The 18741-nt window shown below is 42.5% G+C and overlaps 1 protein-coding gene across 1 annotated transcript in view; it reads left to right on the forward strand.

Moving 5' to 3' along the window:
- The window catches only part of COL23A1 (collagen type XXIII alpha 1 chain), a 336766-nt gene extending 325662 nt beyond the window's left edge, over positions 1-11104 (forward strand). The window contains exons 19-29 of the mRNA XM_019505969.1: positions 681-770; positions 1841-1903; positions 2916-2957; positions 3466-3492; positions 4112-4183; positions 4300-4353; positions 4980-5006; positions 5561-5614; positions 6399-6485; positions 9281-9319; positions 11021-11104. Coding sequence (XP_019361514.1) covers positions 681-770; positions 1841-1903; positions 2916-2957; positions 3466-3492; positions 4112-4183; positions 4300-4353; positions 4980-5006; positions 5561-5614; positions 6399-6485; positions 9281-9319; positions 11021-11023 — 558 coding nt within the window. The 3' untranslated portion in view covers positions 11024-11104. The remainder of the gene's footprint in view (positions 1-680; positions 771-1840; positions 1904-2915; positions 2958-3465; positions 3493-4111; positions 4184-4299; positions 4354-4979; positions 5007-5560; positions 5615-6398; positions 6486-9280; positions 9320-11020) is intronic.
- Positions 11105-18741: the final 7637 nt, after the last annotated feature.

The following is an 18741-nucleotide window of genomic DNA, read 5'->3' on the forward strand; positions in this document are numbered from 1 at the left end:
GAACTACCAGGAGTGACTAGAAATAACGGTCACAAGCTGGCAGAGGGTAAATTCAGACTAGATATCAGGAGGCACTACTTCACGGTCAGGGTGACTAGGATCTGGAACCAACTTCCAAGAGAAGTGGTGCTGGCTCCTACCCTGGGGATCTTTAAGACAAGGCTAGACAATCACTCTTTCCTGCCCTGGCAGGGGGTCAGACTTGATGATCTGCTTGGGTCCCTTCTGACCCTACCAACTATGAAACTATGACTATGTTGTGGCAGGCAGTGGTGTAGCTGAAAGGTCTTTCCATTGGCCATGGATAAGTGCAGCTTTCAATCTGAGCAGGCAAAGAAAACAGTCTGTGTTCTATAGCATCAGCTTGTTCATCTGTTTTCCTCTGAATTCATTTTCCTTTGCTGAGACTCCTTCAGTTTATAAGAAATTGCTTGCATCTAAGATTGTGGATTTAAATGGTTTATTTTAGAAGTAATTTGAGATGGTCTGTAATTCTTTAATAAACGTTTAAAATCTTAAATTGATGTCTTCACAACAAAAATCAGTATTTCCACTGTTTAATGTTAAAGCATGCTTCCTGTGTTGTGAAGAATATAAAGAATTTAAAAGGCAGATGTGCCTGTTGTTCTTTTAAAAATATATGTAGCTCTCTTCTAATGAAGCTCTGTTGTACACTGTAGGGTCCTAAAGGATCTAAAGGAGACACAGGAACCCCTGGGGCAATGGGACAAAAAGGAGAAATAGGAGAAATGGGCCTCTCTGGTCCACCGGTACGTGTCTCTGCCAATGTGCATAAGCTGCTTATTGCTTTAGCCTATTTGGTTTCCCAAGATGTTACGTGTCTTGGCATTTTATTAGTTTGCGATGCCCCTATCAAAACAATGTTGCTGTTTAACTGGGAGGACTCCTAAGCTCTTCATTTCCCCATTAGCAGTACTATTTACTATTTACTGTTAGCATACTATTACTGCCTTGGTATGGTAAAACTCACCATGAGTCATTGAAAATCTTTGCAAATGGCATTGCCCACCTAAAGCTGCTATTAAACGCAGTAAGTGATCTGCTGACAGAAAGCAAGGATAATTGTCTGAATAAAAAGGGGCACATCTCTAGCAAGGAGTATGGGGACTGAGTTGTATTTGAATGTTAATGGGCTAAAAGCTGCCCTCACATCTCTTCCTCAACAGTAATGCTGTGATCATGCAAGTTGGATACAACTATTATTGTACAAGTTTGGGCTATGCCTCTGCCCAACTGTAAAAAAGAGTCTAGATCTTGGTAAATACGACGAAAACTCATTCAAGAGGGGGGCAGAATTGCATTGATTTATGAAGCAGTAATGTGTCACATTTAACAGTTCTAAGTGGAAGCAGGTTCTCAAATAACATAGTTTGTATAGACCCTTGCAAAGCATTTATGTGGGTCTTTAATTCCCAGTTAAGTCACTGAGATTTAGGCCCATACATAGAATAAAGCTGCGCTTAGTTGCTTTGCTGAATGGGAACCATGAATATAAGTGGGCAATGGTGCAAGGTACTTGGAAATCAATGCAGCTTTGGGCAGACAGGCATGAACAATGCGCAGAATCAGATCTGAATCTTGGTCTGTTCCACCCCCAACCCTCAGCAAGACAACTGTAACAGTGGCTTTCCCAATACAGAGCTATGCTTAAAAAATTGGGTAGGGGAGGGAAGACACTTTCATACTTGCTCACAAGCAACAGCCTTGCTGAAGCAAATGAGAATTACTTGAAATAAGACTTCAGGATAAGGGAAGGGAAATGTATTTTTCTCTATCAGCATATCGAGAGATCTAGATTATGATTATTCTTACCGTTTAGGGAATTGATGGACCAAAAGGAGAAAAAGGAGAAACTGGATCCCCATGCTTGCAGAATAATCACGTAAGATATTAGTTTACTATGGCTATGAGGCCCTCGGTCGTGGTGAGGTCAATATCATAAGAAATCAGCATGTGCAATAACTGGAGTTAAATCTTCAGTATGAATACCTGTAGGGTAAATGAGCAGAAAAGGCATTTGAATTCCAGATGTGCTTTTCACTAAAACTGATGCACATTTTCATTGCAAAGTAAAGTCTTGTGGCACATCTTTTATAAGGCAAAAAGTTAGACATTTGCTTGTTTTAGAACTTGTGTCAATCAAGAATTTTCTTACTAGGAGGGTGGTGAAGCACTGGAACAGCCTACCCAGAGAGGTGGTGGACTCTCCATCCTTGGAGGTTTTTAAGACCTGGCTAGACAAAGCTTTGGCTGGGGTGATGTAGTTGGGGTTGGTTCTGCCTTGACCGTCTAGGGGGTTGGACTAGATGACCTCTTGACGTCCCTTCCAACCCTAAATTTCTATGATTCAACTAGAAATAGTTTATTATATCCTGTTCTGAAAAGAGTTTTTGTGAATATTGCAGCCCTATAAGATTTTTCAAATCTTTTTGTTTGCTTTACCATTTTTAAGGAAATTATACTGATAGTTTTACTTAAAGGTTTGTATGAGTGACAAGAGAACAGAGATGATCTGCATTCAGAACCGAGCAGGAGGGACAGACAGTGTTTCTAAGAAAGTTAGAAAAGTTCTCTTGCTTCAGTTTTGTGCCTAGCAAATGCGCTGAATTTGAATATTTTCTTGGGTTGTTTAATGTCTAAAGCTAGGCAAGCCCTTGATGAATATGTAATGAGTTTGTTAACTTGCTCTACAGAAAAGAGTGTTATTAGTTTAAAGTTGTTACGGCCATCTTTGCTGATTAACAGGGCAGAACATTGCATCATGTGACACTGATTCAGTGCCATGTTAATTTTCCATTTTTAAACTGTTTGTTTCCTTTGGCATATTTACAATACAGATAAGCCTATCTAGCGTATCTAGTCACTTCATTGTATAATAGTATTTCTTTATGCAGATCATACCTGAGCCAGGACCTCCTGGATTGCCGGGCCCTATGGTAAGACTATGACAAAGTAGCACATATAGTAGACAAGAACTGAGGTTTCATAAACACGATAAATGTGTTATAGGAGTTAGGTCTCTTCTTTGCACTTCAGTTTGCCATGCACGCACAGTCTGAGTGGCTAGAGACAAATGGGCTGTAAGGTGCTTCCAAACTAACTACAGGATGATTTCTTGGATCCTTTAGAACAGGGGTCGGCAACTTTTTTGAGCAGTGCCAAAAACACCCACAACTTCAACTTGTAAGATGTTGGCATGCCAGGGGCAGATGGCAGGGGAGCCACGAAGGGCCTGATCCTTGTTGAGGCCAAAAAACAGAGTCCTTGACAAGAAATGTTTGAGATTAGGTACAGAAATAATCATCCCAGACAGACTCATGGTGTTAACAAAAACAACCAACTACCCAAGCAAGCTAACAAACAAAAGATTTGGGAACAGATCTTCATTGATATCTAAATGACTTAGAAACCTGGTTTTCAAACACCCTGTTCTCTTTCCTACAGGGTCCTCCAGGAATCCAGGGGCCTAAGGTGAGTCAGTGCATTATATGTTTGGCACACAATACTTCCAGGCTGCCAGGGCATTATTTAGAGAGAGCACAAGGGGCTCTGATCAGAGGGCCAATAAGGGTGCTGGTCACCGAAAGCATCCTCTGACTGCTGTTGGGAGTTGTAGGCACTCAGTAGTGTTGAAAATCAGGCAGACGTTGTATGAGGAGGACTTCCTCCAAATGGATTTATGAACTTGAGGCTTCTTTGTCACTCTGCTTGCATGCAACAACATAGTGCTACGCCCAATCTCACAGCTTCTGTGTTTATGCCTTTACTTGCATATATTTCTCATCTGAGAGCGAAACGCAGAGTCCTTCAATGAAGGGAGGGGAATAAACACCTGTCGTGACATACGGTGCTCTCTCCTGTGTTTACATGAAGATAGGATTGATGTGCTTGTTGGCCTCTTACTGGTCTAAGTACTGTGATCCTGCGCATGGACCATGCCAGTAACTTTCTGTTGGACATGGACCTGCCCTCAGTCATGCAACAGGGCACAATTTCTGTTTCCTTTAGTGGCAGTTTTGGTCAAGTGGTATGACAGCAGACACTGTCCAGTACTGTGCCCTCAGTGAACCTCATTATCTTTTTCATTCAGGGTTTAGATGGCACAAAGGGAGAAAAGGGAGACAGTGGTGAGAAAGGAGCAAATGGTGATGTTGGGCCACCTGTAAGTAGACTAGTTTTTTTTATGCCTGATACCTCCTAAATTCTAGCCTTTGTGCTACAAGCAATCTTTCAGGAGTGCTTTTCCAAGTCCTTCTCATAGGTTGCTTTTCTTTCCAGGGTCCTCCCGGTTCTCCTGGACTTATTGGTTTACCAGGTACCAAAGGAGAGAAGGTAATCATTCCAGGGGAAAGGGGAGATGAAAGTATATTGTGATTTGAACTAGCTGGTTAAGAGGGTGCATGCCCCCCATCCAGCCCAGGATACAGTCTGGACTGGACTCCTCTGGATCACAGGTGCTATGGTATGAATGACGGAGTAGCTGTCCTCTAGCACAGTACAAGGGGTCTATGTTTCAGGAGCAGCAGATCCAAGCAACCTCAATGTTTTCAGTCACTCCCTATGAGTTGGAGGTCAATAGAGTTGCATCAGGTATAATTCTGGCTGATCACTCACAATCGCAGTGGACTCTAAGCTCTCCTGCTTGGTTTATCTACTTTATCCAGGTTTTTAGGTAAAATGCATTTGCTCCTAAGGAGACATGCCAGTGACACTGAGAAATCATTTGCCTACTGGAGGGGAAAAGAACCTTTTCTTCTAATTCTCTCCAGCACTTGTTAGCTTGGTATATTATAATACTCAATCCTGCAATTGAACCCACACCTGCAAGGTGTATGCCTTAGGTTATACAAAGATGCGGACTGTACTTGGGACAGTATTTTTCCAAGTAAGTCGTCAGTCTACAGACAACAGACCAGACAATTAACATGGCACCTTCTTTTCTATTTCTGCAACTCTAGGGGAAGCCAGGAGAGCCAGGGTTAGATGTAAGTGCTTGATCTGTTACTTTAATTGTGGCACCAGGAGCATCAGTAATGTGCATGTAAAATTATTTAAATGATTGGCATTTTAGTTTTACAGACAATTGCTTTCTAACACTTTATGTCCCATTTAAAATTAAATCCATTGTGACCAATGGCTGGTTTGATGAAGGAGGAATGGATTAGCTGCATCACACAATGATTGTAGCCATAAGACCTCTCGTCTCCCCAGTACATGTCACCCTCCTACACTTCAGTTTTGTTCCACCTAATGACTGAGGAACTTTTGTTTTAATTAAGTATATCTATATCAGACCAAATAAAATCAAAATTCCTAAGACAGAAGATACCATCATGGTATACTAAACCCTCACCTTTCTGCAAAGAAGTCCGTAATGTGCAAAAATGAACAACGGGAAAAATTCACATTCATAGCCACTGATGCTGGCATTTAAAATAAATGGGGGGTCCTAACTGATCTTGTGAGCAAGGCTGTGTGTAATTGGAGTTGTTGGAATTAAACTTACAAATCTTTTCCCCATTTCAAACTGTCTTGGTAGGGTTTCCCAGGTCTAAGAGGAGAAAAAGGAGAAAAAAGTGAAAGGGGAGAGAAGGTGAGAACATGTCACATCTTTTTTGGTTACAAAGGGCCCGATCCTGTCTGTGCAGCCTGAGTAACGAAACCAAGAAGTTCTACCTAACTTTGCCCAAAGTTTACTCTCAAAATCTCTTTTAAGTTTTGATGCCATTGCTGTCGTGCTCAAGCAAGACCCCAGTGAAAATCTGAGTCAGTGACTCGGGTGCTGTAGATGTTAAGAACCCTTTCAAACTTATTAATACTTACTAGCACTTGTAACATGGGTAAGGACAGTGGTTGGTTCAGAATCCATGCCCCTTCTACCTCGCACCTGACTAAGGCCTTAGGCATTCCACTAACTAAGGGGAGCAGGAATAGAGTCATTTAAAAAAAGGAAATTCTTCAGGATTATTGATTAGAAATTAAATTGCACCAGACAGGGAGCTGGGAATGTAGGAATACCTGGGAGCCCTGGCTGAGCACAGAGCTTCATCCCTTGGAAGCTGCAACCCCTGTGGTTTCCAACCTCCCAATTCAGAGGTAGCTGGGAGCTTGGCAGTTCTGGGTCCCCAGCTTTCTGGCGGCCCACCAGGCACTGCCAGTTGGGTGGGTATGAACTGGCAGCAAAGCAGGCAGATCTTTTTGACAGATGCCTGTCCAGCTGCTGACAAGTGAATGAGAGCCAGCCTTTTCTGACAAGAAAATGTTCCAGCAGAATTTTTCTGACCAGCTTTAATTTGGGGTGTTGCCTTTGTTTAAATCGAACCGTTGCCCTTGAGGCCCATTGCTTGAAGCCACCTTCAACTCTTTTGTGTCCACAGGGAGAAAGAGGAATACCAGGGAGAAAGGGAGCCAAGGGACAAAAAGGAGAGCCAGGCCCTCCTGGACTGGATCAGCCGTGCCCAGTGGTATGTGTTCATCTCGCAGATGGGAAATACTTCGAACTGAAATGTTTAAACAGCTTTACCTTATGTGTAATGGTTCCCAGAGTACCATTACTTCCAGAGGCAGCACAGCCAGCGGAGGGTGATGCTTGAGAGTCCTCTTATCTTTCACTAGATGGGAGCAGGTTTCCATTGATTTTTTTTCACTTTTTTTTCCTTTCTTTTCTTTTGCCCTGCTGAGATCAAAGCTGTGATATATTGCTCCCCTTAATGACCCGTCAGAACAATGAACTTTCACAATACGTAGCTCAGTCTTTTAAAAAGGTGTTAAGTCTTCTAGCCTCTGCATACATCCCTCCAGATCCTGAATGTGTTGGGATGACATGATACTGAGGGGAAAAAGATTGCATATTGAGTGAAATTTCTTCCCTGGTATAAGGACAAGCTAATGTTGGCTTCTGGTGGATCACCTTTCTTCTCTTAGGGATGGACATGGGAACCATTTGCTGGTACGGTGGAAGGAGCAGGATTTTATCATGCCTCAGCTGTTCTGTTGTAACTGCCCACATGTATGCTCTTACCCCGTGATAAGTAGAAGCTAACCCACAGTACCTAACTTCTTTCATTGTGGGCTTAGTTTAGCTTTCACCTACCACAGGGTAAGGATGATCACATTTGGAGGTATCCGGAGCAGCTAAGGCATGATAAAGCCCTGCCTTCTTCTAACCCATTGCAGGTTGTCCATGTGTCCATATCTTCAGTGCCCTAAGTCATCTTACTCATGTTTTTAATTTCACCGTTACCAAGATGAATTTCTGGCTAGTCTTTCTCACGTTATACGCTTATTTGATGACATTCTTTGTGCCGAATTTGCTGCTGGGAAATGACTCTGAGGCCTACTCTTTAGAAACAGATGTCAAATAATGTGAAACCATGTTTTTTCCCTTCCTGATGAAATCGCTCTATCTGTCCAGGTAACATTTCTGTGTCCCTATCGTTCTCAACAAACAGTTACTTTTTAAACAGGGAGACCGTAATATTAAAGGCGACAAAGGGGAGTCAGGCTTCCCAGGCCTGGAGGGCGTGAGCCTGCCTTGCCCTTTGGTATAGTATCTCTGCTCCTTTTCCATCTTGCATGCCCTTGTGCACGTGTCTGCAGCTGCGAAGCCCTTTTCATTCTGAACACATGCATCCATCCATTCCCCCTAAGGAGAGAAGGAAAGGCAGGTTAGATGTGTAGCTTGTCCTCTGTTATAGTTGGCAAGTCAGCAAGTTGAAGTCCAAAGATTATCTGAAGAGGCCTGTGCTTGGCTCTGCTGTGGGAAGTGACTGTTTGCATGACCAACCGGAAGAGTTCATCGGGAAGGATGTATCAGAAACTGAAGCACGTGTAGACCATCTGTAGTCATGTAAAGCAGCCAAAGGGCACAACAAACTTATCTTTCCCAGAGCTAAATAGGTTTCACTTGTATCCAAGAAATCAGATGTATATAGCAAGCTCCAATAAACTCTTGACGCTTGCTTTTCACAAATGTTATATTTACCAAAGTGTTTGTCATTGTAATTATTGGGAATGCTTCAACATGGGTAAATACTGTGGAGTAGTAAATCTGATGCATGTGAGCTCATACCTCAGCAAAATGTTACTTGTCGATGCAGTATTTATGTTTCCTAATTACAAAGTATGGAAGTGGACTTTAATGGTTTGCAGACCCTTCCTTTGAGTGGTGTCACTTTATTTCTTGGCCTAGGCTGCTGAAGCATGTTGCTGTGTTCTGTTGAATAGATTTCAGTCCAGAACTGGATAGCATGATCCCTTTGTAGAGTTTGCAAATTGGGTGTAGAAAGTGCCTTGTGATTCTGTGAGGCAAGAGACCACCTAAACATAGGTGACTGTGTTACTGTTGCCAATAATGAGGATGTAGGCTGCATATTTTAATGAAGAGATACTGGCAGCCCAAGAGTTACCCTGGCTGCACATATAATAGATAATTCTTACTAGTTCTGTGGAAGCACTGTGTCCTCACCATTGTTTTATGCACAGAAGGCACATGCAGAAATGGACATAACGCTCTTCAGAAGCTGAATGTTGGTGGCTTTATTGCCTGTTCCTCCCAAGACATCTTTGAATTGGAGAGTTGGCTCATATTTAGTGAGATCCTTTCCTTTCTCTAGGGGTCCTTGCATTTTCCCTTGTGGTAGCAAAGTTGTACCAACTTCCCGATTGCTACAGGTCTATGATGCCTCTGTCTGTGGTTAGCTAGTCTTTCCTCACTTACTCCCACTGAATAGTTGGTTACTCCATGAGTCTTCCCATTGGAGTCAGTGGGGCAGGTCAGAATTTCTCAATAGGACTGGGTACTTAAGGATCCAGTTCAGAGACAGAGATCACTGGGGGAAAAACAGCTGAAATTGGCATGCTACCAAAAGGCATTTCCCATGTCCTTCCCTCCACATATGCTTCTGATTGCAAAAATCACAACCTTTTAAGTCAGGTTGTGAAATGAATTCACTGGGATTCCAGATGTGGTGTATGTTTTTACAATTTTTTTCTGAATGTACAAGAGAAGTGTCATGTAACTTTTTTTGGTGCTAATGCAAATTAGAATGAGATTACTCCTGATACACTAATTATCATACTTATGTTTATGTTTGTGCAGTTATAATGTGTGTGCAGTTACAATCTGTGTTTCTGCATGTCGTTAGAGTTTGTCTTGGTAGGCTGTGTAGCTGAATCTTGCACCTTCATAATGAATGAGTTGGATTTTTTTTCCAGTGTAATTTGCCAACAGAATTAAACTTGTGACTTAATTTTTCAGGGACCAGACGGATTGCCAGTACCAGGATGCTGGCACAAGGTACAGTAAATATCCTGGATTACTGAATGGCTTGAATGTGATTGCATTTTAAGTGGGTTGCTTGTATTTGTGGACTATGCAACACAGAACATATCTTACATAGAAAGTGCCATACTAGATAAGAGCAGTGATACTGGGCTACTGCCTCTAACAGTGGTAGAACAAGATACTTCCTTGGAAGTGCAAAATACTCCATTGCTGTGAAGTACCCTTCCCATAAATCTTGTCTATAGAAGGGAGGGGCAGGGAGGATTCAGGCCAGCTGTAATTAAACCTCTGATTTTGGAAATGAGTAGCACCAATAATCAGGTTACTTTAGTTTATTTGCATGAGTAGTCCCCTTTTAGGTCAAAAGGGTCACTCGTGTGACCAAGGTACTTGTGCAGAGCTCTGCTGACTTAGGCCCTGAGTCACTGATCTTGTTATACCTGATATGTATATACAGTGACGATTCCCTACATTCAACCGTCCTAAATTACATGCTCAAATAAATGCACTTATTAAACATGGAGGTCAGGTTTTAAAAATGGGGGTTAGTAAGGGTGTGTGTGTGTTCTAGTTCGGAAATGCAATAAAATGGAGACACATGCTGAAGGCAGTCTGTAAAAGCAAGAACTACTTTGAGGTTGAATTTCTGGACTGTATTCTTCTACACCAAACTGTGAGGCCATTCAGCCTAGAAATAAATTACAAATAAATAGTATTGCAATTATTTTTCCCGATTGAAAAATCCTCCAATATCATCTGTGACCCACGAAGTACTTGAAAAACCTTCACTCTGAGAGCCCAAATGTCAGGTTTCAAGACTGACCTGGTATTTGTGAAGTTAGTTTATTTTAGTGTACCAGGAAGGACAGCAGCTTAGTGCTGTACTACTAGACATCCCCTGGCACCTGATTAGTCCAAGTGTTTAGCAAGGAAAAATGGGTTTGAACTTAATTTTCATTCTTGCTTTACAGTGGTTTATTTTCAGGCTTTGCCTACACTATACCTTTAGCTAGCTTTGCAGCTGTTGGGTTTTTGGTCCCCTTAAAGGCAGAAGGTAGGGCAGGGTGACACCTACAGGCTAACTGGTCCCCTCAAAGAGTTACAAATAATTCAGCTTCACACAGCCGCTTTTCTACCATCAGATTTTTGCATCCACCCTCCCCTCCCCTCCCCTCCCCTCCCAGTGTTGCTTAACTGGGTCTGTATCAGTGCATTTGGGACATTGTAGTCTGGTATCCCAGTGCCTCTCAGTGGGAGAGGACATAGTGCTACATGACATGCCTCCACTGAGTCAATACATGCATTTCCAGCAATGCTTGCTAACGTATGAGACAGGTATGAAGCCAAATGCTTGGACCAGCTAAGAGGATGGTTACACCTGTAAAACAATGCTGTACATCTAATTGGAGGCTGGAACACACATGACAAACTAATGCTCAAGCAGCTAAGTGAGGTTACTAAGCCCGTTTTAAATTGAACACAAATCAAGGTAAGATTGTATCACTAGCTGGTTACACACTCAGTTAAAGTTGGGTAACAGCCTTCAAGTACCAGTTTTTAATTCAACGAGTCATCTGGCTCTACTTTAATATAAAAAAGTCAAGGGGGGGCGCAGCCTGTACAGTATTAACAAGTAATTGCTTGGCACTGAATGTAAAGCTGCATTTCCTACTGTATGACTAAAATATTGTCTGTCTGTGTGTTCTTTTTCAGTGATCGCTAAGCATGAAGCATAAAGTGTGTAAATAATAATGTGATATATTTTGTTCTTTTTTAATTTTTTGTAAAAAAAACAAACTTCAACAGTAATATATTGATCGTTTTTGTACTGAATGCTGTCATGTATGGACCTTTAAAATGCTCCGAAGTTTGTCAGACCTATAGGAGATGCATGATAACTTCAGGAGCTGATGGTAAAGACAAAAACTGCAGTGGCTGGGAATGCAAGTAATTTGCTGCTAACGCTACTGTGTGGACGTGGACTAACTGAGCTGAGACAATGCATTGCCTAGTGTGCCTTACAGCATGGAGGAGGGAAATCCCTGTGCTTAATGTGGCTTTCAGCTCTGCTTTCCCATTGCACATGCCTCCTGAAAGGGTGAAAAACTCTGGCTGAAGGCAAAAAAGAAAAAAAGGATGCAACCCTAGAAGTGGGAGAAGCTGCGGCCTTTGCACCTGGCAGAATCAAAGAAGGACTCTCAGTTTGCAGAGAGGGCAAGGCCCACACCATTTGCTGCTACTTGCTCCCACCAGGATGGAAACAGCGAGACTGTGACGAAATACAATTCCTCCAAGTACCTGTGGATGTTTCAGTGACTGTCAACAATGCTTCTCTCTTGGACAGAAATGTCTATTTACCTTCCTGGGGCTGGGGGCTGAGGATATGCAAGTCTTGCTGGGGTTTCCTTCTCTGTTTACTTCAGGAACCGCAGGATTAGGAGGACTTGACCTGCCAACAGCTTGCCTTTCAAAAAGACCGTTCATGCTATTTGGTTTACAAGCTCAGGCATAGTGAGAGCCCAGCCAGAAGTTTCTTCCTTGAGCCACAGGACACTTAAAATTGCAACCTGGGGTTCCCAAGAGTTGGGACTAGATGACAATATGAAATACAGTATTCAGTCCCTTGGATAAGGTTTGTTTTGTCAATGTGGTACAATTTCTTCTGCGCTCTCCTGATTCTTCCCTTCCTCCTCCTTTTCTCTGTCTCTTTGCTGCAAATAAATGTGGTCTCAGACTCACCCCATGCAGCCCAAACACTCAAAACCAGCCTCTGTGAGCTGAGATAACGGCCTAGTATTTCCATTTGTAGTGCTTCAGTCAGCTCCATCAGCTTCTGTTGAGGTGCGAACATCACGAGAGGCTAGTTTCTCCTAACGGGATGGGAGAGGACTTCACAACGGAGGCTGGTGATACTGGGCAGTGGACAGACAAAACTCAGATGTACTGGTACATGATTTTGGTAATATTTCCTGCATCCAGCAAAGGCCATTCATTTTGGGATTCCCATCAATGCTGGAAAAGCCAGCCACATCCACCTTAACAGGTGTTCTCCTTGGAAGATGTAGCTTAGGCATGGCCTAATGAACCAACCATTCACAAACCCTGCACTAGTAGGACACAGTGATTTTTGTAGGTGATGTGTTGATGGAAAGAGGCAAGGGAGGAAAGACCAACAGCGTAGAAGTAGGGCAAATGGGAGAAACTGAAGAGTGATGGCAGAAACAGCAAAGCAGAGCTGGCCTGGGAGAGCAGCTGTGGGTCCATGCCTGGATATGACTAGTGGCATTGCAATGGGCCACGCAGAGGTGGAGGGAAGGGAAGAGGTCAGCCTCTCAAAAGGAGCTGCAGAACTAGCTGAGAAGAGATAACTCTGAAAGAAAAATGTTGAGGGCACTGGTAGCATTGTCACCCCTTTGACCTCTTCCCAACACATCATGTTATTTTTTCACGGGACGAGAAGGGAGGAGATTTTTAACTCTTCATGTGGCACTGGCAAGACCAGTCCTAAAATACTGTATGTATTTCTGGTGCCCACTATTTGAAATTGATGATGAATAATTAAAGAACATAGAAAAAAAAACCCCACAACGATGCAAGAGCTGGAGAAAATGCCTAACAGTGAGGTTTAAGAGTTCAATCTATTCACCTTAAAAAAAGAGATTGAGAAGGGACTTGATTATGCTGTGAAAGTACCTTCACAGGGATGAAATACTGGGTCCTAACAGGGAAGGGCAGGTCACAGAACCAATCACTGGAAGTTGAAGCCAAACAAAATCAATTAGGAAATAAGGTAATATTGATCACAGCACTGCTGCTTACCCACGGGGACAAGTTTCCAAGGGAAGTGGTGGATTCGCTCATCTCTTGATGTCTTCAGATCACAAATGGATGCCTTTTTGGAAGATGCCTTTTGCCAAGCAAATTACTGGTCTCAATACTAGGTGACGGGTTAAATGTGAGGGCCTGTGGTATGCAGAAAGTTAGACTAGGTGATCTAATGGTGTCTTGCAGCCAGAAACTTTATGACACTAAGGGGGTGGGGAGGAGGAGGAGGATGGTGAATCATGTTTTCCTGTATATGGATACTTGGGTTGATTTGAGCCGTGTGTTCAGGTCCCCATCCTGAGTCTGTCTGGCATGTTCAGGGTCGTGCTGAACTGAAGATAGACAGAAGAATGAGCCCTGGGAGGATGTTTTACCTATGTGAGTCAACTTAGCGCACACTTAATTCCAGCTCTAATAACATGAGCAAGGTAATGTACTCAAAACTATGGGGTGCTTTTCATTAATGTCTCCAGGCATACAGCTATTTCAGAATGATGTCTGTAACCCCTAGTCACTGCCTTCCTGTATTATAATTACTGGATCCAGTTAGAAAAGTCTCCTGGGAGCATATACAATCCACAGATGAAAGCTTGAAATGTAGGTACTCTTCATGGTAGATGCAAACTTACATGACACTCAAGGAACCTAGAGTAACTTGTCAGCCACGCTAGTTTTATATTATTTGTCTTGTGCTTGATGACTGTTAAGGCCTATACCATATGCTTTATTTTCCCTATAATTATATTGTTTAAAACTTGTATAAAGTCAAATAAATGAATAGGCCAAGAAACAGGAATTTAACCAACAATAAAAATGTCTTTTATTCCCTTCTAATTCATGAAGTTAACTATTGCCTTAGATAGAAAATTCCCTATAGCTTTTTGCCTTGGAAAAGCTCTCCTTATGATCCCTATTAATAAAGGTCCTAGATCCTGCTATGCTTAAAGTCAAGAGCAAAACTCATTACCTTCAGTAGGATGAGATCTGCTAGTGCTGCCTTAATGTACAGCAAACATTTACCCCTATAATTTGCAGATGAAAGCAAAATTATCTCTTCCAATCCACCCGGTGGGTTTCTATATCCTAAATGCTTCATTCGTGCTGTCCAGGGGACTTCACCATGGAGTGACTGCAGACAATGCAAGATACTACAAATGTCCAAAAACGGTCTTCAGTGGAGACTGGAGAGGGAAGATTTTGTATAGGCTGACAGCAGCTAATTTTGCTTCTAGCTGCAGGATGCCCTGTAGCACTAATACTACAGCACATTGCAACCTCCAAAGCTTTTAAAATGACATCAACTTTCTAAAAAGAAATGCACAGAGTTGTATGAAACAGCAACCTGTGGCATATCCAGTGTTTGTAAGCATCAGTAGTGATTGCTGCTCTGCCTGAAAGGCCTGTCAGGTACGAAGCACTGGCCTAGCGCTTGCCAAGTTGTGGTTATGCTAAGACGGAGCAGCCTCTGCTGCTGCAGAAGCCTGGTGCAGCACTGGAGACAGGGGCATCCTTTAGCTGAACAGTGCTCTCAGGGTGGATCCTTGCCCCATGCAAGGCCAACTGCAGGGGATTCCTAACCAGCCAGGGGCAAGGGGCAGAGTCCTCTATTGAGAACAGAGAATCACATTAAAGCTACCCCATGGTCAATGCTGCAGGAGCTATGGGGCCATCTCTGAGCATGAAGTGCTTTGGGCCAGTATCTGCTGGGCAGACTCCCATCTGCCAAGCCCCCTCCTCACTGAAGCAGTTGAAGCCTTTGCAGAGAGATGCTCTATGGAAAGCAGAGGCTGCAGAACCTAAGAAACTTGTTATATGCTGCTCCCCCCAGCCCTGTGTAACCAAGTCACACTGGTGATCTGCATCTAGGACTTTCCAAGCCTTACGTGAGGTCTGAGAGCTGGCCCCACACATATTCCTTACTCAGTATATGATGCAGATTAACATAAACTGAATTAGAGGGACACCCTCATGTCATTTTAACAGTAAAAGGTGCAGGCAGAAAGGCTTATTCTCTAGATTTCCCAGGTGCTTTCCATGTACATAAAGCCTGGGTAGCTTTGTTAGATGAGAAATTGCTTTGTGACAATCAGGGAGAGAGATTTGCGTTGCTCAGCAAGTTGTTTTCTACTTGTTTGATTTGTTGTTTTTTTCTTTCCAAGATGCTGTAAAAAAAACGTTTATGTAAATCTTTTTGATCAGTTTATTCTGAGTTCACAAACAGCTTGTGAAGATAAATCTTAATAATGGGCAGTGCTAGTAGCCTAGTTTAAACCCTTGGACCTCAGTAATTACATTACTGAGCACGATGGATTTCACTTTTTTTAACAAAAATCAGCTCTTTCCATATCTGACTGGAGAGGCTGCTTTATAGCCAAGCAGAGGAAGCAAGACTAAACATTACCACTAGATGTCAGTCAAATGAAAGATAAAAAATGAGGCTGCTTCTATATTTGAAATTTAGGTCATTCTGAGACTGATTTATCTTCAGCATTAAAATACTTAATATGTAAACTACATGTATTCATCAATAAACATGTATGTGATTTGGATAAAACATTTAAAAACTAGTCTTCATTGGGTGGGAAACAAAAAGCACAAATCAAATTCATGTTTCATGTTGTTCATCTGGTTACGTACTAGTCAGTTATGTAGCCTGAAGAGAAAAACACCCCCCACAAAAAACCCCAGAGGCTTTTAAGAGACTGGTCTGACTTAAATGAAACTATCAAAGTCTGAAGGATTTCGTTATACTGCTGTTTAGCCCCTGGTCGCTCCTCGGATCATTACACTTGCCCTCTGGGCTCTGCTCGGAGGGCAGGGGCTTGCTCAGATTTGCTCCAGGTCCAGTCCAATAAAACTACTGGATCTGGTCAGGTTATTAGCAATATCCTGTCTGTGCCATGCTGCAGTTTGGTCACACTGGGAAATGAGGTTTCTAATACTGGGCAGGAGAGTTCACTGAAGTACAGAAAATGAATCCTACTGAGTCTGATGGGTTCTGCAGCCAGTGCTCAGACAGTGTCTACTTGCCTTGATGACGATATAACAGAGTGAGAACAGGCATCGGTTTAATTCCAGGTTTAAATCCAGGTTCTTGCTAAAAGTTCCAGCAGTTTCTTTGTCAGGCCTTGCCTTCGTAATATTTCAGGGGAATCTCCCAGCACCACTAAAGTGTGTTAATGTACCATAGTGGTGCTCAACCTCTGGTCCATAGGGCTGTGTCATCTGGCCTGCGGGGCTCCCCATGAGTTCAGAAATCTGGCAGTCGAGGAGCGGTGGCAGCATTAATTGCTGTGGTTTCCAGACCTACAGCAAGTAAAGCTGCCACCAAGCTTGGGAGCCCTGCAAGCCAGATGACATGGCCCCACGTGCCAGATCATGCTGGCATCCAGGTCACTCCACTTCCAGATCCAGTGCACAGGGTGGCTCTGCGGCCAGATCCAGTATGCTGGGTCAAGCCAACACCAGATTGCACCTATGCACCGACCCCATGCTGGATCTGGCCTGCGGATTGACCCTGCCCATGTCATCCTCCCAGTGGACTGGTCCCACACCACTTTTATCTGGCCTGTGGAGCCAGAAGGTTGACTATCAGGGTGTAGCATCATCTATGCTAGCAACAGTTGGACCGTTCTGGGAGACTTTTCTATAATTCCCAGTGGGAGACACTGTCTGGCCTTGTCTATTATTTGTCCAGTTCTTTCCAATCTTGAACTCATGTTCACCATATAGTGTCTGGCAACATCAGGAGCCTCTGGTAGACCACTGCCTGCAGGTTAACAGCCTGACAATGGGCCATCCTCTGATAGGGAAGCTGAAGTTTACAGCAGATCTGTTCACATGCTTGGTGGCTTAACTGAGGAACGGCCCCCTCCATTCTGAGAGGTGGCAGAGAAAACCCAGTCCGACTCCAAACTGGAAACATTTCTAAACCTGGCACATTTTTTCCCTTTCATAGTTATATGGCAACACCTGGTATTTGTAATCTATTTTATTTCTTAGCAGGCAGCTTCTTTTCTTTACACACCAACTCTGACATGTTCTGTGTATATATTATTTCTATGGGAATTTTCTCCTGTGTATTTAAAAACTGTCCAAGTGTTCCTTCTGATGGAAAAATGCAAATATTTTGTCTGTTTTCATGCAAACCAAAGGATAAAATGTTTCTTAGTGAGCTTTTCCTTTTTTTATATATTCTTGCTCTGTACAAGACACTGAAATGTGTGCGAATTTGGAACTACAGGTCATTGATGGTAATGCTAAACCTGGCAAGCTTGGAATCGCTCCATAGCAAGATGTTTATTTGGCATATGCCATAGAGAATTATCCAAATCATTACTTGTATGTTTTTAAGTCTGTTGCCATGATCATCTGCTATTAATAAGGCTATATGTTTGTTATGACTTGCCTGAAAAGAAACCCAGCACTTTGAGTTGCCTCCTATCCCTTTCCTTCTGCCTAGAGTTGTAGGACCAAATATTCAGCAGATGTAAACTTGCTCAGCTTTATTGAGTCCAACAAAACTGAGCCAGTTTTACATCTCTAGCGGATTTGGTTCATGATGTGTATTACCTTGTCTGCTTGTGGCTGAGACGGGCTGCTTGAGCTTCTACAAACGTGGCCCCGGTTCCACAGTCAAATCTATGTAAGCAGATCCTCAAACGCAGCAGTCCAGATGTACCTGCAGGATTGGGCCCTGAGTGCTCCCTGCAAGTTTTATGTAGGGGGGAACAGGTTTTTCAGTCACTAGGTAAAACCACTAAATCATTTCTAATTTGTTTGCAGTAAAATATAGGGCATAGCCTCCAAGCGCCCTGTAGCAAACAACTTCGTTAAGATACTGTGGTCCCAGATTTATTCCCATTTTCTTGTCATGACAAACAGCCAGCCTCATTCAGTATAACTGTGTATGTATTCTGTTAGCAAGAAAATTCAATAAACAGAACTGTATTTCTAAAGTAGCATATGCTCGATAGATTAATTTAATGCTGCCCTCTAGAGGGTAACTTTGATAATAGCACATATCTTTTGCAGGAGGGTGAATTCTGGAACATGAACCCTGGGGAGCAGGTGGGTGTGTTCTTGCATAGTTCTATGGTCTAAAATACCTTTAAAATAATTGCGTGTATTGAAATAGCCTGCTTCATGCATTAGCATTTTTTTGCTGCATGGTGTTCCTCATGTCAGGAAACATACAACAAGCCTCTTGATTTTTCTAATGTCACTCTCATTCCTACAATTAATTTGCTGTACTTCATAGATATAAAAAATGTGCAGTAGATGTCAGCCAAGCTTCCATTGTTAAAACTATAAAGAAAAATCTTCAAAATATTTATTCTGTTGGCAAAGGCATTATCTGGACCAAGCTGAATATCTAAGTGATTAGGATTAAAAACTATAGACCAAAGCACCTGCTCTAAAAATCTTCTCAGCTATTTGTAATAGCTGTGGTCCAATTCTGCTCACTGGAGTTGTTCTAAATTCACATCAGCATAGCTAAGAGTAGAATATACCTATGTATTTTAACATCTGTGCATATAAGAATAGAGTATAGCCTCAATATTGCTTTATCTCACGGTGTGAATGTGATTTTTTTTTTTTTTTTTTTT

This window comes from Gavialis gangeticus, unplaced genomic scaffold (assembly GCF_001723915.1).
Source record: "Gavialis gangeticus isolate Ggan-Ray unplaced genomic scaffold, GavGan_comp1, whole genome shotgun sequence".
Classification (NCBI taxonomy): domain Eukaryota; kingdom Metazoa; phylum Chordata; order Crocodylia; family Gavialidae; genus Gavialis; species Gavialis gangeticus.